General features: G+C 53.5%; 1 protein-coding gene across 3 annotated transcripts in view; it reads left to right on the top strand.

Moving 5' to 3' along the window:
- Positions 1–295: 295 nt before the first annotated feature.
- IPPK (inositol-pentakisphosphate 2-kinase) overlaps positions 296–19,608 on the top strand; it is a 43,914-nt gene continuing 24,601 nt past the window's right edge. The window contains exons 1-7 of one of the 3 annotated variants that reach the window (XM_081802687.1): positions 303–512; positions 1,192–1,319; positions 6,354–6,401; positions 7,956–8,051; positions 10,443–10,509; positions 12,051–12,172; positions 13,681–13,770. In XM_081802687.1, the coding sequence (XP_081658813.1) occupies positions 461–512; positions 1,192–1,319; positions 6,354–6,401; positions 7,956–8,051; positions 10,443–10,509; positions 12,051–12,172; positions 13,681–13,770 (603 nt within the window). In that variant the 5' untranslated portion in view covers positions 303–460. Of the gene's footprint in view, positions 513–1,191; positions 1,320–6,353; positions 6,402–7,955; positions 8,052–10,442; positions 10,510–12,050; positions 12,173–13,680; positions 13,771–19,608 lie in introns of all 3 variants that reach the window. The other 2 variants (XM_081802689.1, XM_081802688.1) reach the window with 2 other exon arrangements.

The following is a 19,608-nucleotide window of genomic DNA, read 5'->3' as shown; positions in this document are numbered from 1 at the left end:
CCGGTCGCCCCCTTCCCATCTCCCCGCCCGCCGGATCTCTATCCCCCGCCTGGCCAGTCCTGGGCGCCGAGCAGCCGCCGGCTCCTCCCGCTCGCCTCACTTCCGGCGCCCGGGCCGGAAACCTCCTTTCCGGTTCTCAAATCCGCGCTCCGGAAGTGAGTCACCGTGCCAGCACCCAAGATGGCCTCCTGCCCATCCGCCGCAGCGGTCAATGGAGGAGAAGCGGGCGCAAACCCGGAAGTTGCCCGGTTCAGCCATGGCAGCCACCGGGGGCGTGGCTTCCGGCGGCCGGAGCCTGGGAGTCGGGGCGGCAGGATCGAGTGGAGGCCGTGGCTGACAGGCGCTCCTCCCCCGACGGCGGCGGCTGGTGCCCCGGCGGACCGGCGGCCTCCAGCTCGCGGCCGCGAGAGGCGCCAGGGCCGCACCGGGGGATGGACGAGGGGAAGATGGACGAGAATGAATGGGGGTACCACGGCGAAGGCAACAAGAGCCTGGTGGTGGCCCACGCGCAGGTGAGCGGAGGAAGGTTGGCGCGGTCCGGGGCCCTCACCCTGCCCCCGGGGAGTTCCGCGATTCCCCCAGCAACACTCCCTCCCACAGTCGGTTCCACGACCCGCTGGCACCCCTTGCCCCGCCCCGGGGGGTTCCGAGTACCCCCAACAACACTCTCCCGCCCCAAGGGTCGGTTCCGCGACCCGCTGGCACCCCTCTCCCCGCGGATAGGTTCTCCCGCACCCCCTCCCCCATGCCGGGTAGTTCCACGTCCCCCGTATCCCCGGCTCCTCGGGTCAATTCCTCGTCCCCCCAGTGCCACCCCTCCCCCCAGGTCGGTGCTTCCCCTCGCCTAGTGTCACCCCTTCCCCCAGGTCAGGGCCGCGTCCCCCCAGCACCGCCACCCCGCCCCGGCCGCACGCGGTGCCATCTCCGACTGCCCAGCCGCGGTGGGGCGGAGGCTGCGCCGAGAGGCCGCCCCAGGGGTAGCCGGAGCCCGCATGGGGGTCCGCCCAGCTCTGGAGGAAGCAGCGAAGCGCCCGGGATGCTGTTATCTCCCGGCGGGCGGGCGCCAAGGGAGTGTATCCTCCGAGACGCACGGAACTGCTGTGCTCCTGCAGCTGCTGTTAATAATGGAGTCTTGCCCAGGGGTTCTTCAAAATCTTTTAGAATTTAAAGGGCTTCTCTTTCTTAATTCAGGGAGGGGCCGGAGTTTCAGAAAGTGCAGTAAGGACGCGCAAGGGAGTGAATCCAGGAAGAGAAGCTTGTGGATTTGTGTGAAGCCCCAAACCTCTGACGTGTTGCTGATACAACCACGCTGGAATGTGGTGGGCAGGGGAGGAGCCCTGGGTGTCACCAAGGGGTTAAGAGCTGGGGAGTGGGAGTCACACAGCTGGGCGCCGACCCAGTTCTACCACGGCCTGGCCCACGCGCAGTTTCTGCGTTTGCAAAGTGGAACTAGGAACAGAATCCCCATTGTGGACTTGCTAGAAGGATGAGGTGAGCAGGTGCTGGGCAAGTGAACACTGTCATCCTCTTTGGACTCCGGTGAGCGCCCTGACCTGGTCCAACAGCTCCTACCGGGTGGTGCCCTGCTCTGTGGTTTCTGCGCTGGCTGTAGGGGAAGCTGCAGTCGCCCAGGTGGCCCCTGTGATCTGCCTTTGCATTTTGTTACCCATTTGCACAGTCAGGAAGCTGAAGTGAGATGGCGGGCTTCGGTCAAGATCTTTAGATGAATAATGGGCAAGGCTTAACCTAAAACCGTTCTTTGCATCGTCTGCTGGGCCCCCGTGGTGTTTGAGGGTGGGGCGGAGCACGGGATATTCCAGCCTGGGTCCCTTTGGTTGTTGGGTTATTGTGGTGACCCCTGAACCCTTTCACAGAAAAAATGCTCATGTTCCAGTTCCTTAGTATGATGGGTGGTGTATCTTTTTTTTTTTTTTTTAAGATTTTATTTATTTATTTGAGAGAGAGAATGAGATAGAGAGCATGAGAGGGGGGAGGGTCAGAGAGAGAAGCAGACTCCCCGCCGAGCAGGGAGCCCGACGCGGGACTCGATCCCGGGACTCCAGGATCATGACCTGAGCCGAAGGCAGTCGCCCAACCAACGGAGCCACCCAGGCGCCCCTGATGGGTGGTGTATCTTAATGTCACGTAAGGCTACTCTCATTCCTGCGTGGTTGTTGTTAGCTCCTTGTTGCAAGTAGTCTTGTGGGGAAACGTTCCCACCAAGTGAAGTTTCTGACCGTGTCTCTTGAATGTAGAGAGGCCTTTGTGCTTCGCCTGGGCCTTGAGGCATGGGAAGGAGGGTAGAGCCCAGGAGACAGCGTTTCAGGGCCCTGCTGTGCCCGAGGACTGGGTGCATGTGCAGGGGGAGAGTGAACAAGGGCTCCTGCTCCCCAGACTCTCCTCATTCAGTCCAGGGGAAAGGGCAGCTTTGCTGGGGTTCTGCAGGTCGGGAGACTGTCACTTTCCCACTCAACTTCCAGAGAAGGCCATCTTCTCTCCAGCATGAGCACCTGGGTGCTGGCATGCCAGTCCCGAGGCCAAGGGTCTGCACTGAAGGAACATGGGGTGACAGACCGCCATCCGGGCTGGCAGGTTGGGAGGCTTTGAGGAGTGCAAGACTTGTAGACTGTGGGGCCTGGGTGTGAAGGAGCCGAGTGCGGGCTCGGGAGGGCTGGGCAGTGTGAGACCTGAGGGGAGGCCAGTTCCTGACAGGGTGCCGTCCACTTCCGGTGGCTCCTCCATGCCACGGTGGCCCTGGGCCTGGCGCTCAGCACCCCTGGGTCCGGCGCTGACCCTTTGTGCTGCTCGGAGGCTGTGGGCCTGCCCAGCACCGTACCCGATGGAACTCCAGGCACCCACCCCATGGAGGGGTCCTGGGCAAGGGCATCTCCCCGGTGGGCATGCACTGCCCACCTCTGCTGTAGCCCAAGGATGCTGTGGGTCTTCTAGTAGCCAGTCACACTTGTGCTCACGTTGAGCTGTGGTCAAGCCGTGGCTGCCCTCAGCTTGCTGCCGTGTGGGCTCTCTCTCTCTGCTTCTCCGTCTGCACTCACCCTCCTCACCTTCTCATCTCAGTGGCTTTGACTCTGCCCTGTCCTGGGAAGGTTGCGAGTCTGGCTTGTCACTCCATCTCTGAAGTGTCCCCAGTGGTGGGAGCGAGCTGCCCTCCATCCAGCTCCCCTCACTGGAGGTTGTCACACTCAGCTCCAGGGATGCTTTGCTCCCTGTCGACAGGTAAACATGAATCCTGCCAACAAGGATCTTCTGCAAAAGCATGAGGGAAGCAGCTCGTTTCTGCCCTCTCCGGTTTTACAGCCTTTCTAAGATTCTGAGGGGGTGTCGGATCATTTACCTCTGTGATTGTTTGGATGCCCTGGGTGTTGGTCTGGGTCCTGAAGATGTGAGGTTCAAGCAGTCAGGGGCCGTCGGACTCCTCTTCTCGTCTTGGGTTCAAGATCCTGGGTTGTAGATCATACGTAATGGAGATGTTGCAAACAGATGAGGGTTGTTCTGTTCTGGGCTTTTTTTTTTGTTTAATTTTCTGCTGAATCTAGTTCAAAGAATCTTAGCTTTTTGTTGCCTCTGGTATTTTTTTTTTTTTTTTTTTTAAGAAGTAGCTCATTCTCTATTTGGAATTTTCAACCTGCTTATTCAGGTTGATACAGCTGATGTGACTCTTTCTTGGGGAGCCCTCCTCAGAGAGCTGTGCCCGTGGCCCTGCCTGTAATTGTTCCCAGGATCACCTGTAGCCACATGTTAGGATTTGTTATTTCCAGCCCTGACCTTGGTGAGCTGAGCTCGGCCTCCCTGGTGTGCGGGCTCTGCCCGTCTGGGCCTGGTCTCCTGCTGTGGCTTGGTGGCTTCCCCGCCCGCCCTGCGCTGCTTCCTCAGTCCGGATGGCAGTTGCCCTGTTGACCAGGAAGGTGTGCAAGGTTTCTGTGTCTCCTGCAGAAGGACCAGATTGCAGCATGGGCTCCCCCGCCTCGCTGTGTGTGTGTGGACCTGCTCGTGCTTCTCCAGGACAGCCACACTGTGTGTTCCATGCAGGTGGGGTTTGTCTTTCAGATCCTTCCGCTTCTCTTCTGGCTGTCGGATTTTCCATCCCTTCAGGGACCACCCAGGTGCCCCTTCTGCCCCAGCCCCCAGGTGTCCGGCCCCCAAATGTCAGCCGGGCTTACACCTCCATTGTCCTGCCCCCCGCCACCTCCCTGCTCGAATCTGTGACCGCGTCAGTCCTGTGGCAGCTGTGGGTACAGACCAGGCAGCCGGAGCCTGGGAAGGAAAATGTCCTGCCCACTGTAGGGCCCTGCTGTCCCCATGTGCCCCTCCTGTCCGGCCTCCGTGCGGCGTCCTGACTACCCTCTGTGACATGGCTTGCTGCCGTCTGCCCTGTGTGGGGCTGTCAGCCCAGCAGCTGTCCTGGCCCTCATCCCCTCACCACACTGTGGGCTGGGGTTCTGTCACTGGTGTTCTGACGGACTGGGCTGTGGCTAGGCCTCACGAGCAGCAGGGCCGGGCACCGGGGGCAGCACCCCGGGGGGTGGTTCTTTCTGTTGTATTTCTCTCCCTTTCCCTTGGAAGTTGCCTGGTCCCCACTGCCTCGCGGTCTTCCCAGCGTGTCCTGGGCCTGAGACGGCACACCTCCTGGTGGCCGCGGACACAGGGCGGCCCTGGAGGCTTGATTGCACCCTCCCTCGGGCTTCTCGAGGACAGCTCTCTCTCGTAGTATGTTGTTCTTTGTGGTCTTTCATTCGTATCTGATCCTAATTACTGCCCAGAAAATACAGAATATTGGAGGGAAGGAAGTGAAAAGCACCTAATATTTTCCCACTACGAAAATAATTTTTGTCGTAACTTTGGTGTACTTGCTTCCATTTTATGCTTTTATTGGGTACTTGGGAATCCTACCTGTCCGTTTCTGTTTTCTGCTTTTTCATTCAACCTCACAGCATCAACGTGTAGAAAATCCTTTGCCCTCGTGCTCAAGGCTGCAGAGCCCCTGGGTAGCCGGAGTCCCCATGCCACGTGGCCAGATACTCGTGTGGCTGCGCCGTTAGGGCTGGCTCTGCAGAGGTGGGTTCTCAGTGGGTCGTAGGCACATCTCCCAGGTCGCTTGGCACACTGCGCCAAGCGCCCCACCTCCCCCTCGCCCGGGACTTTCGGAGCAGCGAATACTTGTGTTCCTTTTATAAGTGACAAGTTGTGTCCTTCACTGTGGGCTTTGAGATGGTTTAATGTGCGTGTGTGTCATGCCTCCATTCGTTGACTTTTTCAGCTTGTGAAAAATCCTAGATTCTCTCCGTGTCCTCAAGGGCGTGAAGGTGGGGCCCCGCCTCAGTTGCCTGCAGAGCTGCCCTGTGTCAGGCTGCAGGGCCTCCCCAAGCCTGTCCCTTTCTCCACTTTCCCGGCATTTTGTGCCGGACGGACTTTAAGAAGTTGTCCCATTTGTTGCTCCGTGGAGACACTGTCACCGGTGTTGAGTCCTTTCAGACTATTTCATACAAACCGAGTGCGCACATACTTCAAAACGTTTTATTTTATGAACTTTTATTTTTTTATTTATCTAGTTGAGAGAGAATGAGAGAGAGAGCACGAGAAGGGGGAGGGTCAGAGGGAGAAGCAGACTCCCCGCCGAGCAGGGAGCCCGATGCGGGACTCGATCCCGGGACTCCGGGATCATGACCTGAGCCGAAGGCAGTCGCTTAACCGACTGAGCCACCCAAGCGCCCTATTTTACGAACTTTTAAAAATGAAGTGTAATAAACCTACGGAAATGTGCCTGGATCGTGAGTGTGTATGTAGCTTGATTATCACAGAGCGCATGGACCTGTAATCCTGTGACCAGCCCCTTCCAGAATGTTCCTCAGGGACAGTCCCACCCACCTGTGGGGTAGTCGCTAGGTCTTGCTCTTACTGGCTTTTGAACTTGACATGAATGGAGTTGTACCCATACACACGTGCACGAGTGTGTTTAAAGCCCTGTTGGTGCCCTTCCTCGCTCACCAGTGGGTGGTGACCGCACCCCCGCGTCTGTGAACGTCGGTCTTCGTTTCCAGCGCTCCGCAGTGTGGACAGCGTCCTGCCGTGTTTAGCCATGGCACTGTTGTTGGCCCCTTGGGTTGTTTCCCTTTTACTTGGAATTACGAACCACACTCCTGTCTGCAGTAGCTGCCGTCTCCCGTGCACTGTAGTTATTTCTGTAAGATCGGTTCCTGGGAATGAGCTGGCTGAGCCAGAGGTATCCGGTTTTCTGGTTGCCCCGGGGCCCAGGCCTGGTCCCCCTCCCCACAGCCACCCCCTTGTCTCCGGGCTCGGGGCAGGCACTGACCATGCTTTGTTTTATTTCCCAATAGCGTTGTGTGGTGCTGCGTTTCCTGAAGTTCCCTCCAAGCAGGAAGAAGGTAAGATTGGTGGGTTTGCCACCCCGTCATTAAAACAATTATTTGAGAAAAGTTTGATTTTTTTCTAATGCACAAGTATTAGTGCTAATTGTAGAAATTTAAATGTGACACAGCACTGGGCGCAGAAAGTGGGGTGTCCGTAGTTCCTGCAGGGCCAGCGTTTTGACCTGCCCGAGTCACTTTGGGTCCCCTGGGATGGTCTGGCCAGGAGCGGGCAGAGAGCCCTGCTTGTGGCCTGGACGGCCAGGGCCAGGGCTCAGCTTTGCCACCCTGCTGGCTCGGTTTCCGCATCTGTGGGACCTTAGCTGCGCTGGTGGAGTTGGTGCTCTGGCCGACGGTGGTTCAAGTCCCAGCAGGCCGTGTGGGTGGAGCACGGGGTTCTGTTTGCTGAGTCACCCAAGCAGAGCACCATGCACATGCTCAGCGAGCTGCCCCCCAGTAGTGGTGTCTGTCTCCCTCCAGGTGGGAAGCGGCTGTGGTGTTCGTCTGGGGGTGATTAAAAAGAGCAGGCAGGGGCCACGGGTCCCACCCCACAGTAGGTGGGGGGTGAGGGGTGGGTGGAAGTTGGGTCCCCCACCGGGTGTGGGAAACAGGAGTCAGCGCTCATCTGGGTTGAGAGACCTCGCCAGGGGGCAGGTGAGGTGGACGGCTGTGGAAATGAAGGGCCTCACAGAAGGAGTTGAGGGGACCGAGGTAGAAAGCTGGGGGGCCTAGGGACGGTGTGGTCAGTGTGGAGGAACGTGGCCCTGGGCGGGAGGCCGTTTCCTGTCTCAGCTGCCGCGAGAGGCGTTCAGGGTGTTGTGTTCCTGTGGGATCAAGTGGATCCGAGTGGAAGCTAGATCCTTTTCCAGGCAGCTTGTACCATCCATTCCCCCAAGCAGTCTGCAGCGCCTGGAAAGGTCACGTTCTCTGGATGTGGGGCAGCGTCTTCCTAGGCAACAGTTTGTCTTTATTTTACGAACGGTATGGCTTGACACCGGTCGTGGTGAGGAGTTGCGTAGGGTAGTTCTGTTGACAAGAAGAGCTTTTTGTCAGGAGCTCTGTGGCAACAGCTGTAGGTGCCCCTGGGAGCGCTATGGGTGTTCTCTCGGGCTTTGCTCCCACGCAGGCTGGGGCCTGCGTGTCGTGTGGGGTGTGGGTGGCAGCTCAGTCCGGGATCCTCCGAGAGCCCATGACCTGCTGGCCCCTGAGGGCCCTGCCGTCCACCCTCGGACTTGCCACCCTGGGCCAGAGTGAGGGACTCAGGGCTGATCTCCTTCCTTCCCCAAATCTCACAGCCTGTGGGTTAAGAGCCTCTAACTGGGGAAGAAATATTCTCCATTTGGATGCTGAGGACCCAAATCCAAATACCTGCTGATTTTTGGCTAGGAGAGATTTTCAAAGTGGCATTGGTTAGGGGTGTGTCCTGGGTGGGAGGAGGGCGGGGCCTGCGGGACGCGAGCTCCGTGGTGAGGCTCCCTTCCCCGAGGCCTGGGTGCCTGGTGTGTGTGTGGCCGCGACATGGCAGCCCCGTTCCCCTGGTCATTGAGGCCTCCTTGCGCTTCTCTTTTACAGACCTCAGAAGAAATATTTCAGCACCTACAGAACATAGTGGACTTCAGCAAAAATGTCATGAAAGAGTTTTTGGGGGAGAACTATGTCCATTGTGGGGTGAGTGACTTTGATTTACACAGTCTGAATTCACAGGCACATTCCATGTCAGTCTTACCAGCTTCTGGACTATAGCTTGGACCTCTGTGCTTCCTGACAGCCCTTGTGTTCCAAGTGCTTCTCTCCCGGGGCTGCGTGGGAGGCACGGAGCAGGTAGTCCAAGTCCCGTTTTCTAGCCAAGAAACGTGAGGTTCAGAGAGACCACCTGAGATCCGCATATGCCAGGACTCCTGGCCCCCGGCACCCTGCCGTCACTGGGGGGGCTCCGGCTTGGTGAGGCTCTCAGGGCAGATTCGGACGGCATCACTGAGCTCTCTGCTGCTAGGGGTCCACTGGGGCTATGGACCCTCTTCCAGGGTGGGCCTGCCGTGGAGCTGGCAGGGTGGTGCTGGTTGGGGGGCCTCGGCACCTCCCGACGTGGGCTCACCACAGGGCTTTGAGTGTCTGTACGACCTGGCCCTGGCTGCCCCAGCTCGTGGTCTGAGAGATGACCTGTCCTGGAGTCGTGTCTGTCCTTTCCACGGCATCCTGCTGGCCTCGTAGGTCAGCCCTGGGCGATGTGGGGCTACACAGGGGTGAGAGTGCCCAGGGCTGCCCTGGGTAAGGTCCCCAGCTGTTCAGGTGAGTTGTGAAGGCCAGAAACCCATGGCTGTGGGAGCCCCACGTCTCTGACCAGCCTGGATGGTGTCTGAACGAATGTAGCCGTGCTGAATGCCAGCTTTCTCCTTGAGGAGAGGGCATTTCTCTGTTCGCAGCACTTGGGGGATGCCCTAGACCTTTCTCCCAGGAGGGGTCCATAGGGCAGTGGGGAGCTCAGGGTCCCAGCCAACAGTGATCTGGCAGGTAGGAACAGCATCCGGATGTACCCCCAGGGCCCAGGGTGCACTCTGGCTCCAGGTTGGGTTCTGTTTGTCCACAGTGGATGGGGCTCTGGGCAAATGAGGTGGGCTCACAAGGTCACGTCCTGGGAATATCCACCCCACTGACACATGTCCTCTGCATGAAGACACTGCCAAAGTGAAACACAACCTGCTTCTTCTTCCTTGGACGCGGGCCCTGGCATGGTTGAAATGCAGGAACGTCACATCTCTGGCCTGCATAAGGCCACGTTCAGGCAAAACCAGCATGTGTAAACAGTGACTGCTGACGCCAGTCCGGGTGGTGGGTGGAGTCCTGGCGAGAGCCTTTCCCGCCTCTGTGTCCTGGGACAAGACCCGGACAGGCCCGTGCAGGAGCGTGAGGCCCAGATGGAGCGACACGCACACCCATCATGCTGGGTTTGGGGACTAGTCTGGGCCTGTCTCCGGGGGAGCTGGAGGTTAGGAAATGTGGAAGAGGCTGTTTCCCTGGTGCCTTCAGGTCTTGCATCTTCAGTATTTCGGCAGTTGAGACACTGATGGAATTTTAAAAGTGTTGCCTTGCTTTTGTGGACCCAGTCTTCCTGAGGTGAACACCACTGGGGCAGCCTTAACTTCACGTTTGAACTTGACGTGATGATAAGTGAGGGCATGCTGTTCTCCGGGGGAAGATTCTGGAAGACTTTGGACATGCTGCTCACCTCCCAGTCCCCCAGGCTGGTGGCTCTTTGTCCTTCTCTGCGGCTATCCTGCATCCCTTCGAGGGCAGGTGCGCGTCAGCAGGGAACCTGGTGTGGCTACGCCGTCCATGTTACACTTCCGGGAGAGGAATTCTGTGGTCTTAACTGTAGTTCTTCCTAAGTTAATACTTTGTGCAGGTAGGTGCTCACCGCCTGCCCTGCTGACTACCTCCGTCTGTCCGTCTGTCAGGCAGGATGGCGTGGTTCATGCTGGTGCGGGAGTCTGAATCGGGTTGGTAAATGTAGCCAAGTGTTAAGGATGCCTAAAATAGAGCTCATCGTAAAATTAGGAATTTAAGGTTTAAGGAAATGCAGTTCTACTTTTCACCTTGGTGACCGACTTAGGCAAGGGGGCTGGCGGACACTGTGCTGAGAGCAGCTGAGTCGCCTGTGGCCCCAGATGGATCCCGTCTGCTGCTCCCTGCGCTCCCGTCGTGGCGGGTTTTCTTCTCGCACCGGGTGAGCCCGGCCCTGTCGGCCTCAGACGGGGTGGGAGCCGGGGCGTGGGCGCGGTGACCGACTGGGTGGCGCACCTTTCCCCGTGGAAGCCAGCGCTCGGAGGAGGGCCTGTTGCTTCACGCACAGAAACCTTTGTGTCCATTTGATCTGGTTGTATCCCCAAAACAACAGAGCAGGTTTTATTTCTAAACCCACATACAAGTGATTTTTTAACGTGGCAAAATACGCATAATACGAACTTTGCCATTTTCGCCATTTTTGAGAGTGCAGTTGTGTGGCATTAAGCACGTCCACACTCATGCGGCGCACTGAGTATTTCACACTTGTTCTTACAGGAAGTGGTTCAGCTGCCTCTAGATTTCGTGAAACAGCTTTGTTTAAAGATACAGTCCGAAAGGCCAGGTAAGAGTTCCACTTGCACATTTTGTTGGCGATTTAAATATTCCATTTGGAAAACGTTTGACACACTGCACACGTTAGGTCGATGTCGTTTTCAGCAGTTCTGCTGCCAGAAACTTATTCTCAGCTAGAACGTGCTCGGAGCGCGTGAACGCGATTCTGGGCGTCAGATACTCCCCTCGCTGCACAGAGCATCTGAGCCCGAAGGGGAGCTGGAGCGGTGCAGACTTCGGGCGGGGAGGGCGGCTGCCAGAGTCCAGGAGCCTGGGGCGGCCCAGGCGCCCTGAGCACCTTCTCCCAGGAGCGGGAATCCACCTGGCTGCTCAGCCTCCTGCAGGCAGCGGACAGACGTGCCCGCCTCTCCCCATCACCTCCGCGCCTTTCTGCACTGCTCGTGGCACGTGAGAGCTTTTCCTTTCGGTCAGAGACCGGATGTGATGTCCGTAGTGTGGGGGGTGGCTGGTGTCCAGTCCTTCTATGATTAGGAAAGAGAAAGCAAGCAGGGCAGTTGTGCCCCAGAGCCTCTGGTTTGGGGTGCTCTGCGGAGCAGGGCTCTGGTGTGGGAAGGAGGCCACAGATGCGTCCCAGCCAGGACTGGGTCTTGGCTGTTCCTCGCTAGACGAGGGCAGACTGATGCTTGTTCTAGGGGCTCTGCATCGTCATTTGGTTTTATAATTACCAATTGAACGTATCCGATGTGGCAGTCATAAGAACTGTCCCTCGTTGTAATAATGCCTTGTAATTGGCCTCCTGACACGAATGGAGGAAGGCTGATTCCCCCGGGGGCCCAGAGGCTGTGTCCTGTGCAGCCGCACAAGATGTCCTGGGCCCGACATCTGGTTCCAAGAAGTAGCGGTGTTGGAGGGCTCCGAAGGAACCGGTTGTGGATGGAAGGTGAGGCTGTTGCCTCCTTCCTCTCTCAGCTTCTGGGCTAAGGGAATCGCAGAGGTGGGGGTGATCCCCAAGACCACTCCACTTCTGGCAACGCTCACACAGTTGGGGGTCCCCACACTGAGCTCGGGTCTGATGACTTGCTAGAAGGACCTGAACTCCCAGTTATCCCCATGGCTAAGTTTTCTCGCACTGAGGGATGCAGATGACACCCAGACCAGGGGAGAGGCTCTGGGGCGCGTCTGAGAGACACCTGCGTGAGCTCCCGGGCGGCTTCTCCACTGGACTTGTGTGCACACTGCTCGCTTCTCCCAGCAACAAGGTGTGACCACACGGAGGAGGAGTGCCAGCCAGGGTTGGGGCTGGGGCACACAGACACAGCTGGCCGCCCCTCTGGAGGAGGAGCCGGTTCTGCAGGGCCCAGACCCCCGCCCTGAATCACAGTGTTACACTCGTGTGACCAGAGCCCCCAGATAAACATGGACGCTCCTTAGGCAGGACCTCCTGAGGCTTAGAGGCCTCCCAGGAGCCCGAGGCCACGGCCTCTCTTGGGCAGGGCTGAGCCTTCCCCCACAGGAGTCCGCCATGTTGCCATTGGTCATCTTGTCTGTCCTGTGCTGATTCTCAGGTCTTTTCTTGGCTCTGTCTTTCAGAATCTCGCTGTGACAAGGACCTGGACACTTTCAGTGGCTATGCCCTGTGCCTTCCCAATTTAGCCAGACTTCAGACCTACCGTTTTGCAGAGCACCGGCCGATTCTTTGTGTAGAGATCAAGGTGAACTTGTGTCAAGGGGAAGATGGTGTGGGGGGAGGGGAACAAGGGTCCAGATTGTAAATTGTGAGTCTTCTACCTGGAGGGCACTTTGCAGCAGAAGCTCCTGGGGTTCCCCACGTTGGGCCTCATGGTCCCTTCCCAGCCCCCAACTCCCATAGATTCGGCTTGCTTCCTGTTCCTTCATGTCTGTCACCTGCACCTTGCTGCTCTGGTTCCTCCCACTGGCCAGACCCTCAAATTTAGGCCTGTTCCTGGTGCTATGACGTGGAGCCAGCAGATGGCCACTGGCAGAAGGAAGTGTGTTGGGTTCTGTCTTCCCTGTTTTCCTCGGAGGGTGCTGCTTGCCAGGCCCCCTTCTCACCTTCTTCCAAGCCATGCCCCTTGGCTGCTTGGTGACGCTACACTCCAGGAGCTCAGTTCCGGGGGTGCCCGTCTGATGGGTGGCACTCCGTTCCTTTGCTTCCTACTCAGGAGAGACCTCCGCAGAGGCCCAGAAGCCTGTGTTACTTTTGGAGCCCTGGTTTGTCCCCCCAGTGGAGGAGGGCCAGGGTCTGCTGCGCCGCTGAGCCCTCTTCCCCTCGAGACGCCTCCCAGATGTCCCAGGCCATTGTTTGTCTCCTTCCTCCAAAGCTCTGTGGCAGTGATTTCTGGGTCACCCCTGTGACCCTGAGCACTCACACCCCCGGGTGCTCTGTGTGGACTGATGTCCTGCTTGCCTGACCACAGGGTGGATATTGTGGGTCTCAGATGACAGGCAGCATGGTCTTCAGAGCCTCAACACTGTGGTTTTAAAAGGCAGCGGATGGGGGCACCTGGGTGGCTCAGTTGGTTAAGCGTCCAGCTCTTGATTTCAGCTCAGGTCATGATCTTGGGGTCGTGAGATTGAGCCCTTTGTCAGGCACCGTGCTGGGTATAAGAGCTGCCTAAGATTCTCCCTCTCTCTCTGCCCCTCTGTCCCTGCTCATGCATGCACGTGCTCTCTCTTTTTCTCGACTGAATGAATGAAAGAGAAAGGAAGGAAGAAGGAAAGAGGGAAGGAAGTAAAGAAAGAAGGAAAGAAGGAAGGAAGGAGGGAAAGGAAAGGGGAAAAAAAAGAAAGGCAGCAGGTGTTCTGTGAGCATGACAGCTGTTAGATGGGCCTTCCTGGTCACTCCGTGTCCGAGGAAACGAGGGTTCTGCTGCTTTGAGCTGGGGGCTGGGGCAGACCTGCACGCCTAGAGGCTTTCCTGCCACGTCGTGTCACAAGACGCACGGAGCTGCTCAGTGTTTCGCTTTGTCTAGTCTGTGAGGGAGGCACGTCCGGTTCTCCCCAGGGAGGCTCCTGCAGCGGCAGGGATGGGATGTGCTGGGGTGGGGGAGGGGTCTCTTCCCGCCGGGGCTGCAGGTCAGAGCAGCTCTCGGGGACATCAGACCTCCCGAGTCTCCTGCCTCTCGCGCTCTGGGGCCTCGCGTCCTGGAAGGCATGGGATTGGCCCCTAAGCGCTTCTTCTTCCCTGTTTATCTCGCAGCCGAAGTGCGGCTTCCTCCCTTGGTCCAGCGGCGTGACGCACGAGGTGAAGCACAGGGTGTGTCGCTACTGTCTGCACCAGCACCTCAAGGTGAGGCGGCGGCCGAGGCGCGCGGGGCCCTCCGGGCGAGCCCGGGGCTGCCCGACCGGTGGGAGAAGGCGCGCATGCGTCTTCCTGCGTCTTCCGCCATAAGCAGTCCGCGTTCGCCCGTCGAGATAGGGCTCGCATGTCTCCAGTTCACCCGGTGAAAGTGTGTAAGCCTGGGTTTGGGCGGATTCGTCGTCGTTCCGGTTGCAGAATCGTTTTGCCACCTCACAGAGAATCCTGATCCCATCGGCAGTCACTCCCCGGCCCCCCATCGGCCAGCCCCCGGCAGCCACCCGCCCCGTGGACTTGCCTCTTCTGGACGTTGCCTGTCAATGGCGCCCTGGACCCCATGGGCCCTTTGTGACTGGCTCCTTCCCTGAGCATCTCCGTAGCGGGTTGAACGCTCTCGCGTCGAGTGGGAACGTCTGGTCGATCGTTTGTCTCTTGACGCACATGTGGGTCCTTTCCCCCTTTTGGCCGTTGGGAATAGTGCTGCCGTGAACATGCGTGTACCCATGCTTGTTTGAGTCGCTGCTTTCCGTCTCGGGGGTGAGTCCTAGGGGTGCAACTGCTGGGTCTTAGAGAAGTCGTGTCTGATTTTTTGAGCAGATGTCAAGCTGTGTCCGCAGCTCTCGCGCCATTTTGTATTCCCACCAGCGACGTATGAGGGTCTAATCCAGCCACACCCTCGCCGGCACTTGCTGTCGTCCCTCTTTGTGATTATGACCCTCGGGGGCATGAAGCGGCAGCTCACTGTGGGTTTCATCTGCGTGTCCCTGACGGTTCGTGATGGTGCGGGTCTTGTCACGGGCTCGTCGGCCATTTGCATGTTTTCTTTTGAGCTATATTGGTTCAAGTCCTTTGCCCATTTTTGAATCGGGTTATTTTGTTGTTGTTGTCGACTTAGGGGTTCTGTATATATTTTGGATATTAATCCTTTGTCAGATATGTACCTAGCAAATACGTTCTCCCATTCTGTCAGTTATCTTTTCGCTCTGTCGTTAGTATCCTCTGATGCACAAATGTTCTTAATTTTACTAAAGGCTAGTTTGTCTGTTTTTTCTCTTCTTGCCTCTGCTTTCGCTGTCATAGCTAAGAAATCATTGCCTAATGCAAGGTCATGCAGGTTTTCCCCTATGGTTTTGATCCATTTTATGTTAATTTTTGAATTTTTTTTTAAAGATTTATTTATTTGAGGAAGTGTGAGAGAGAGTAAGCGAGGTGAGGAGCAGAGGGAGAAGCAGGCTTCCCGCTGAGCTGGGAGCCCGACGCAGGGCTCCATCCCGGGATTCTGGGATCACGACCTGAGCCGAAGGCAGACACTTAACAACTGAGCCACCCAGGTGCCCTATTTTATGTTAGTTTTTGTAAAGGGAGTTAGGGGCCCAATTTCTTTTGCGTTTAATTTCAGTTTCCCAGCACCATTTGTTGAAAGGACTGTCCTTTCTCCATTGAATGGTCTTGGCTCCCTTACCGAAGATCTTTTGGCTGTAAATGTGGTGGTTTCTATCTGGGCTTTCTGTTCTGTTCCATTGGCCTGTATGTCTGTCCTTAGGCCAGTGCGGCCCTTTTTTTGATTCTGTAGCTTTGCAGTCGGTTTTGAAATCAGGAAGTTTGAGTCCTCCAGCTTTGTTCTTCTTTTTCAAGATTGTTTTGACTTTTTTTGAGACTCCTTATAGTTACATATGAATTTGAAGATTGGATTTTTCATTTCTGCGCAAAAAGATTATTGAGACTTTGAAAGAAATTGCAGGAACGTGTAGATCACTTTGGGTAGTGCTACCATCTTACCAGTATTAAGACTTAAGGACCCGGGGCGCCTGGGTGGCTCAGTCGTTAAGCGTCTGCCTTCGGCTCAGGTCATGGTCCCAGGGTCCTGGGATCGAGCCCCGCATCGGGCTCCCTCCTCGGCGGGAAGCCTGCTTCTCCCTCTCCTGCTCCCCCTGCTTGTGTTCCCTCTCTCGCTGTGTCTCTCTCTGTCAAATAAATAAATAAAATCTTAAAAAAAAAAAAAAGACTGAATAATAGTCTGTTGAATATATATACCACATTTTTAATCCATTTATCCAGTGGTAGACACTGGGTTGCTTCTATCTTTTGGCTTTTGTGAAAATAATGCTTCTGTGAACATGGGTGTGCAAATACCTCTGAGATTCTGCTTTCAATTCTCTTGACTGTATACCCATAAGTAGGATTGTTGGTCACGTGATAACTTCATTTTTAATTACAACCACCATACTGTTTTCCACAGCATCTGTGCCATTTTACATTCCTGCCATGGTACATAAAAGTTCCACTTTCCTCACACCCTTACCAACACTTGCTAGTTTGTTTTCTGATAGTAGCCATTCTAATGGGTGTGAGGTGAGAGATGCAGTTGTTCTTTGTACACTGATATCCTGTCACCCTTGATGAACCTGTTTATTTGCTCTATTTTTTTTTGTCTTGTTTTGTTTTTTGTGGTGGTAGTTTTTTAGGATTTTCTGTATACATGATCAGATCACTTGCAAATAGGGATAATTTTACTTCGTTCTTTCCAATCTGGGTGTCCTTTGTTTTTCTTTCCTAATTGCTCTGGTTAGAACTTGCAGTACAATATTGTTTAGAAGCAAGAGTGGACATCCTTATCTTGTTCCTGATCTTAGGCAGAAGCTTTCAGTTGTTTGTTTGTTTTTTTTTTTTTTTAAAGATTTTATTTATTTATTTTACAGAGAGAGACACGGCAGGAGAGGGAACACAAGCAGGGGGAGTGGGAGAGGGAGAAGCAGGCTTCCCGCGGAGCAGGGAGCCCGATGCGGGGCTCGATCCCAGGACCCTGGGATCATGACCTGAGCCAAAGGCAGACGCTTAATGACTGAGCCACCCAGGCACCCCGTTTTTTTTTGTTTTTTTTTTTTTTAATCATGAAAGAATGTTAGATTTTGTCCCACATCTATGGAGATGATCATGAGGTGCTTTCCTTTCTATCAGTGTGGTCTATTACATTGATTTTCATATGTTGAACCACCCTTGTATTTCTGGGATAAATCCCACTTTATTATAGGTGTAAAATCCCTTAAATATGCTGCTAAATGTGGTTTGTTAGTTTTTATTGTTTTTATTGAAGGTCTTTTCCTTAAGAGATACTGGCCTGCAGTATTCTTTTGTAGTGATGTTTTGTCTGGTTTTGGTATCAGGGTGATAACTGGCTTCATAGAATGATTTAGGAAGTGTTTGCTTCTCTCCCCTCTAATTTTTTGGAAGAGTTTGAGTATCGGTGTTGATTCTTCTTTAATCATTTGGTAGAATTAACTAGTGAAATCATCTGGTCCTGGGGTTTCCTTTATTGGAAGATTTTTTCTTTTATATTTATTCTGTTCAGATTCTCTATTTCTTCCTGACTCAGTTGTGGTAGTTGTGTGTTTCTAAAAATTTGTGCATTTCATCTAATTTCTTGGTTGATAATATTCATCTAACATTCTTCTTTATTTCTGCAAGGTTGGTAGTAACATCCTTTCTTTCATTTCTTTTTTTTAGGCACTTTTCTTGATCTAGCCAAAGGATTTGTAATAATTGTTGATCTTTTCAAAGAAACAACTTACGGCTTTGTTCTTTTTCTTCATTTTTCTCCCTATTTTTCATTTCATCTGTCTCTGCACTAATCTTTATTATTTCCTTCCCTCTATCTGCATTGGATTTAGGTTGGCCTTACTTTTCTAGTTCATTAGTGTAGAAATGTAGGTTATTGATTTGAGATTTTTCTTCTTTTTTATATAGGTGTTTATAAGTATAAATTTCCATGCAATCCCTGCTCTCTCTGCCTGCCATAAATTTTGGTATGTTGCATTTTCGTTCTGTCTCAATTTTCTGATTTCCCTGTAGATTTCTTCTTTGACTCATTGATTATTAGGAATGTGTTTAGATTTCGCATATTTGTGAGTTTCTCAATTTTTTTTTTTTTTAAGCTGTTGATTTCTAATTTCATTTCACTGAGTTTGGAGAACATCTGCATGACTTCATGTCTCCTTGAGAATGTTCCATGTTTGCTTGATCAGATTGTGTATTCTGCTGTTGCTGGGTAGAGTGTCCTATAGATGTTTGTTAGATCTAGTTGGTTTAGAGTGTGGTTCAAGTCTTCTGTTTTGTTGTTGATTTTCTGTCTAGTCACTCTTTAATTTAACATCTTAAGCTAAACAGTCTAGCTCAGTTAATACCAACTTAATTTCACTGGTGTACAAAAACTGCTCCTTGTAGCTTTGTTGCCTTCCCCCTCACAAATTAATCTTTATATATAGTATGCTTGTCAATATAGATTCCTGACGATTGCCTTATGCCATGTGAGGGACATTCTGTCTTTAAAGGGGATGGGATCAAAAAATCACAAACAGAATATATCTGTATTGTCTTTTATGTTTATCTACTTGTGTAGTTTCTTTACTGCTATGCTCTTTATTTCTTCACATGGATTTGAGTTACTGTCTAGTGCCCTTTCATTTAAGCGTGAAGGGTTTCCTTTAGTATTTCTTGTAGGGCAGGTTAGCTAACAACAAATTTTTTTTAGTTACTGTTTTTCTGGCAGTGTCTTAATCACTCCTTCATTTTAAAGGATAGTTTAATAGATGAAGAAGTCTTGGTTGACAGTTCTTAAGCACTGAGATTTTCCTGAATGTCTGCAACCAGTAAGTCTCTGCTGAGTGGCTCTGTGTGCACACAGGGCCCACCATCAACACTCAGCATGGTGGTTGCAACTCTCCTTAGCCTTCACTTCCTCAGAACCTCAGATCAGCAGAAGGGGAGGGCCTTTTAAGGTCTTTCCAGAGCCTGCGCATGGCCTTGTAGATGCCCAGGTTATGCTGTAGCTTTCCAAAGCCTGTGTTGGGTCTCATTTCTCAGCTTTTTCTTTTTTTTTAGCTTTAGGTTAGCCTAATTGTTTGCCACAGCTTTTATTTTATTGAATTGTTATCCACTCTCTCAGGTAGCCATGAAGTTAAACAGTCGCCTCTGATAGTTTTCACAAATGCCCCCTGGGAAAATGCCCCTTTTGCACTTGGTAAGCTCTGAGTCAGGTAACAAAAATGGGAAATCAAGAGATAGGTCACATAATGACCATTCTTTGGGAATGAGGGTTTGGAGAAACTCCTGCCTGGTTCAGCCCCCTCTGGTGGCTGCCAGGGTTTTCACGAGGATTGGGGTTGTTGGTTTTTAAGGTTTCCTTGGAGCTAGAGAGAGGGGTGGGAAGAGAGCATTAAAAATGACACAAAGTTCACTGTTCCTAGATTTGGCCATTTTTCTCGAGTAAATGCTCCCCAGATTGTTGCAAGCCTTTGGTTAATTTTCAGAATTCTGAAAGTTTGTTTTTTTTTTTTTAAAGACTTTATTTATTTATTTGAGAGCGAGGGAAAGAGAGCACAAGCAGAGGGAAGAGGCAGAGGGAGAGGGAGAAGCAGGCTTCCCGCTGAGCAGGGAGCCCGATGCGGGGCTCCATCCCAGGACCCGGGGATCGTGACCTGAGCCGAAGGCAGATGCTTAACGACTAGGCCACCCAGGTGCCCCTGAAAATTTTGATTCTGACAGTTTTTGCCAGTTTTCTCATTGCCCTTATGGAGGAGAGAATTTCCAGAGGTCTTTATTCCACCATTTTTGCTGACTCACCCCATCTTTTCTTTGTGGTGTTACAACTTTCTAGGCTCTTAGGGAAAATAAGGTATGTTAGCATTTAGGAGATGGTCTTCATTGTCACCATTCATTTGATGGATTTTTTAAGAACTGGTTTTTACTATGAAGCAATACCTGCTCATTTAACTGATAAAATATGGAATTTCCCAGAGGTAACCCGTGTTGTCAGTTGGCACATCCTTCCAG

Source organism: Leptonychotes weddellii, chromosome 14 (genome assembly GCF_054177405.1).
Source record: "Leptonychotes weddellii isolate Sample4059 chromosome 14, ASM5417740v2, whole genome shotgun sequence".
In the NCBI taxonomy this organism is placed as follows: domain Eukaryota; kingdom Metazoa; phylum Chordata; class Mammalia; order Carnivora; family Phocidae; genus Leptonychotes; species Leptonychotes weddellii.
The sequence above is the reverse complement of the archived record's forward strand: the minus strand, read 5'-3'. Positions and strand labels throughout refer to the sequence as shown.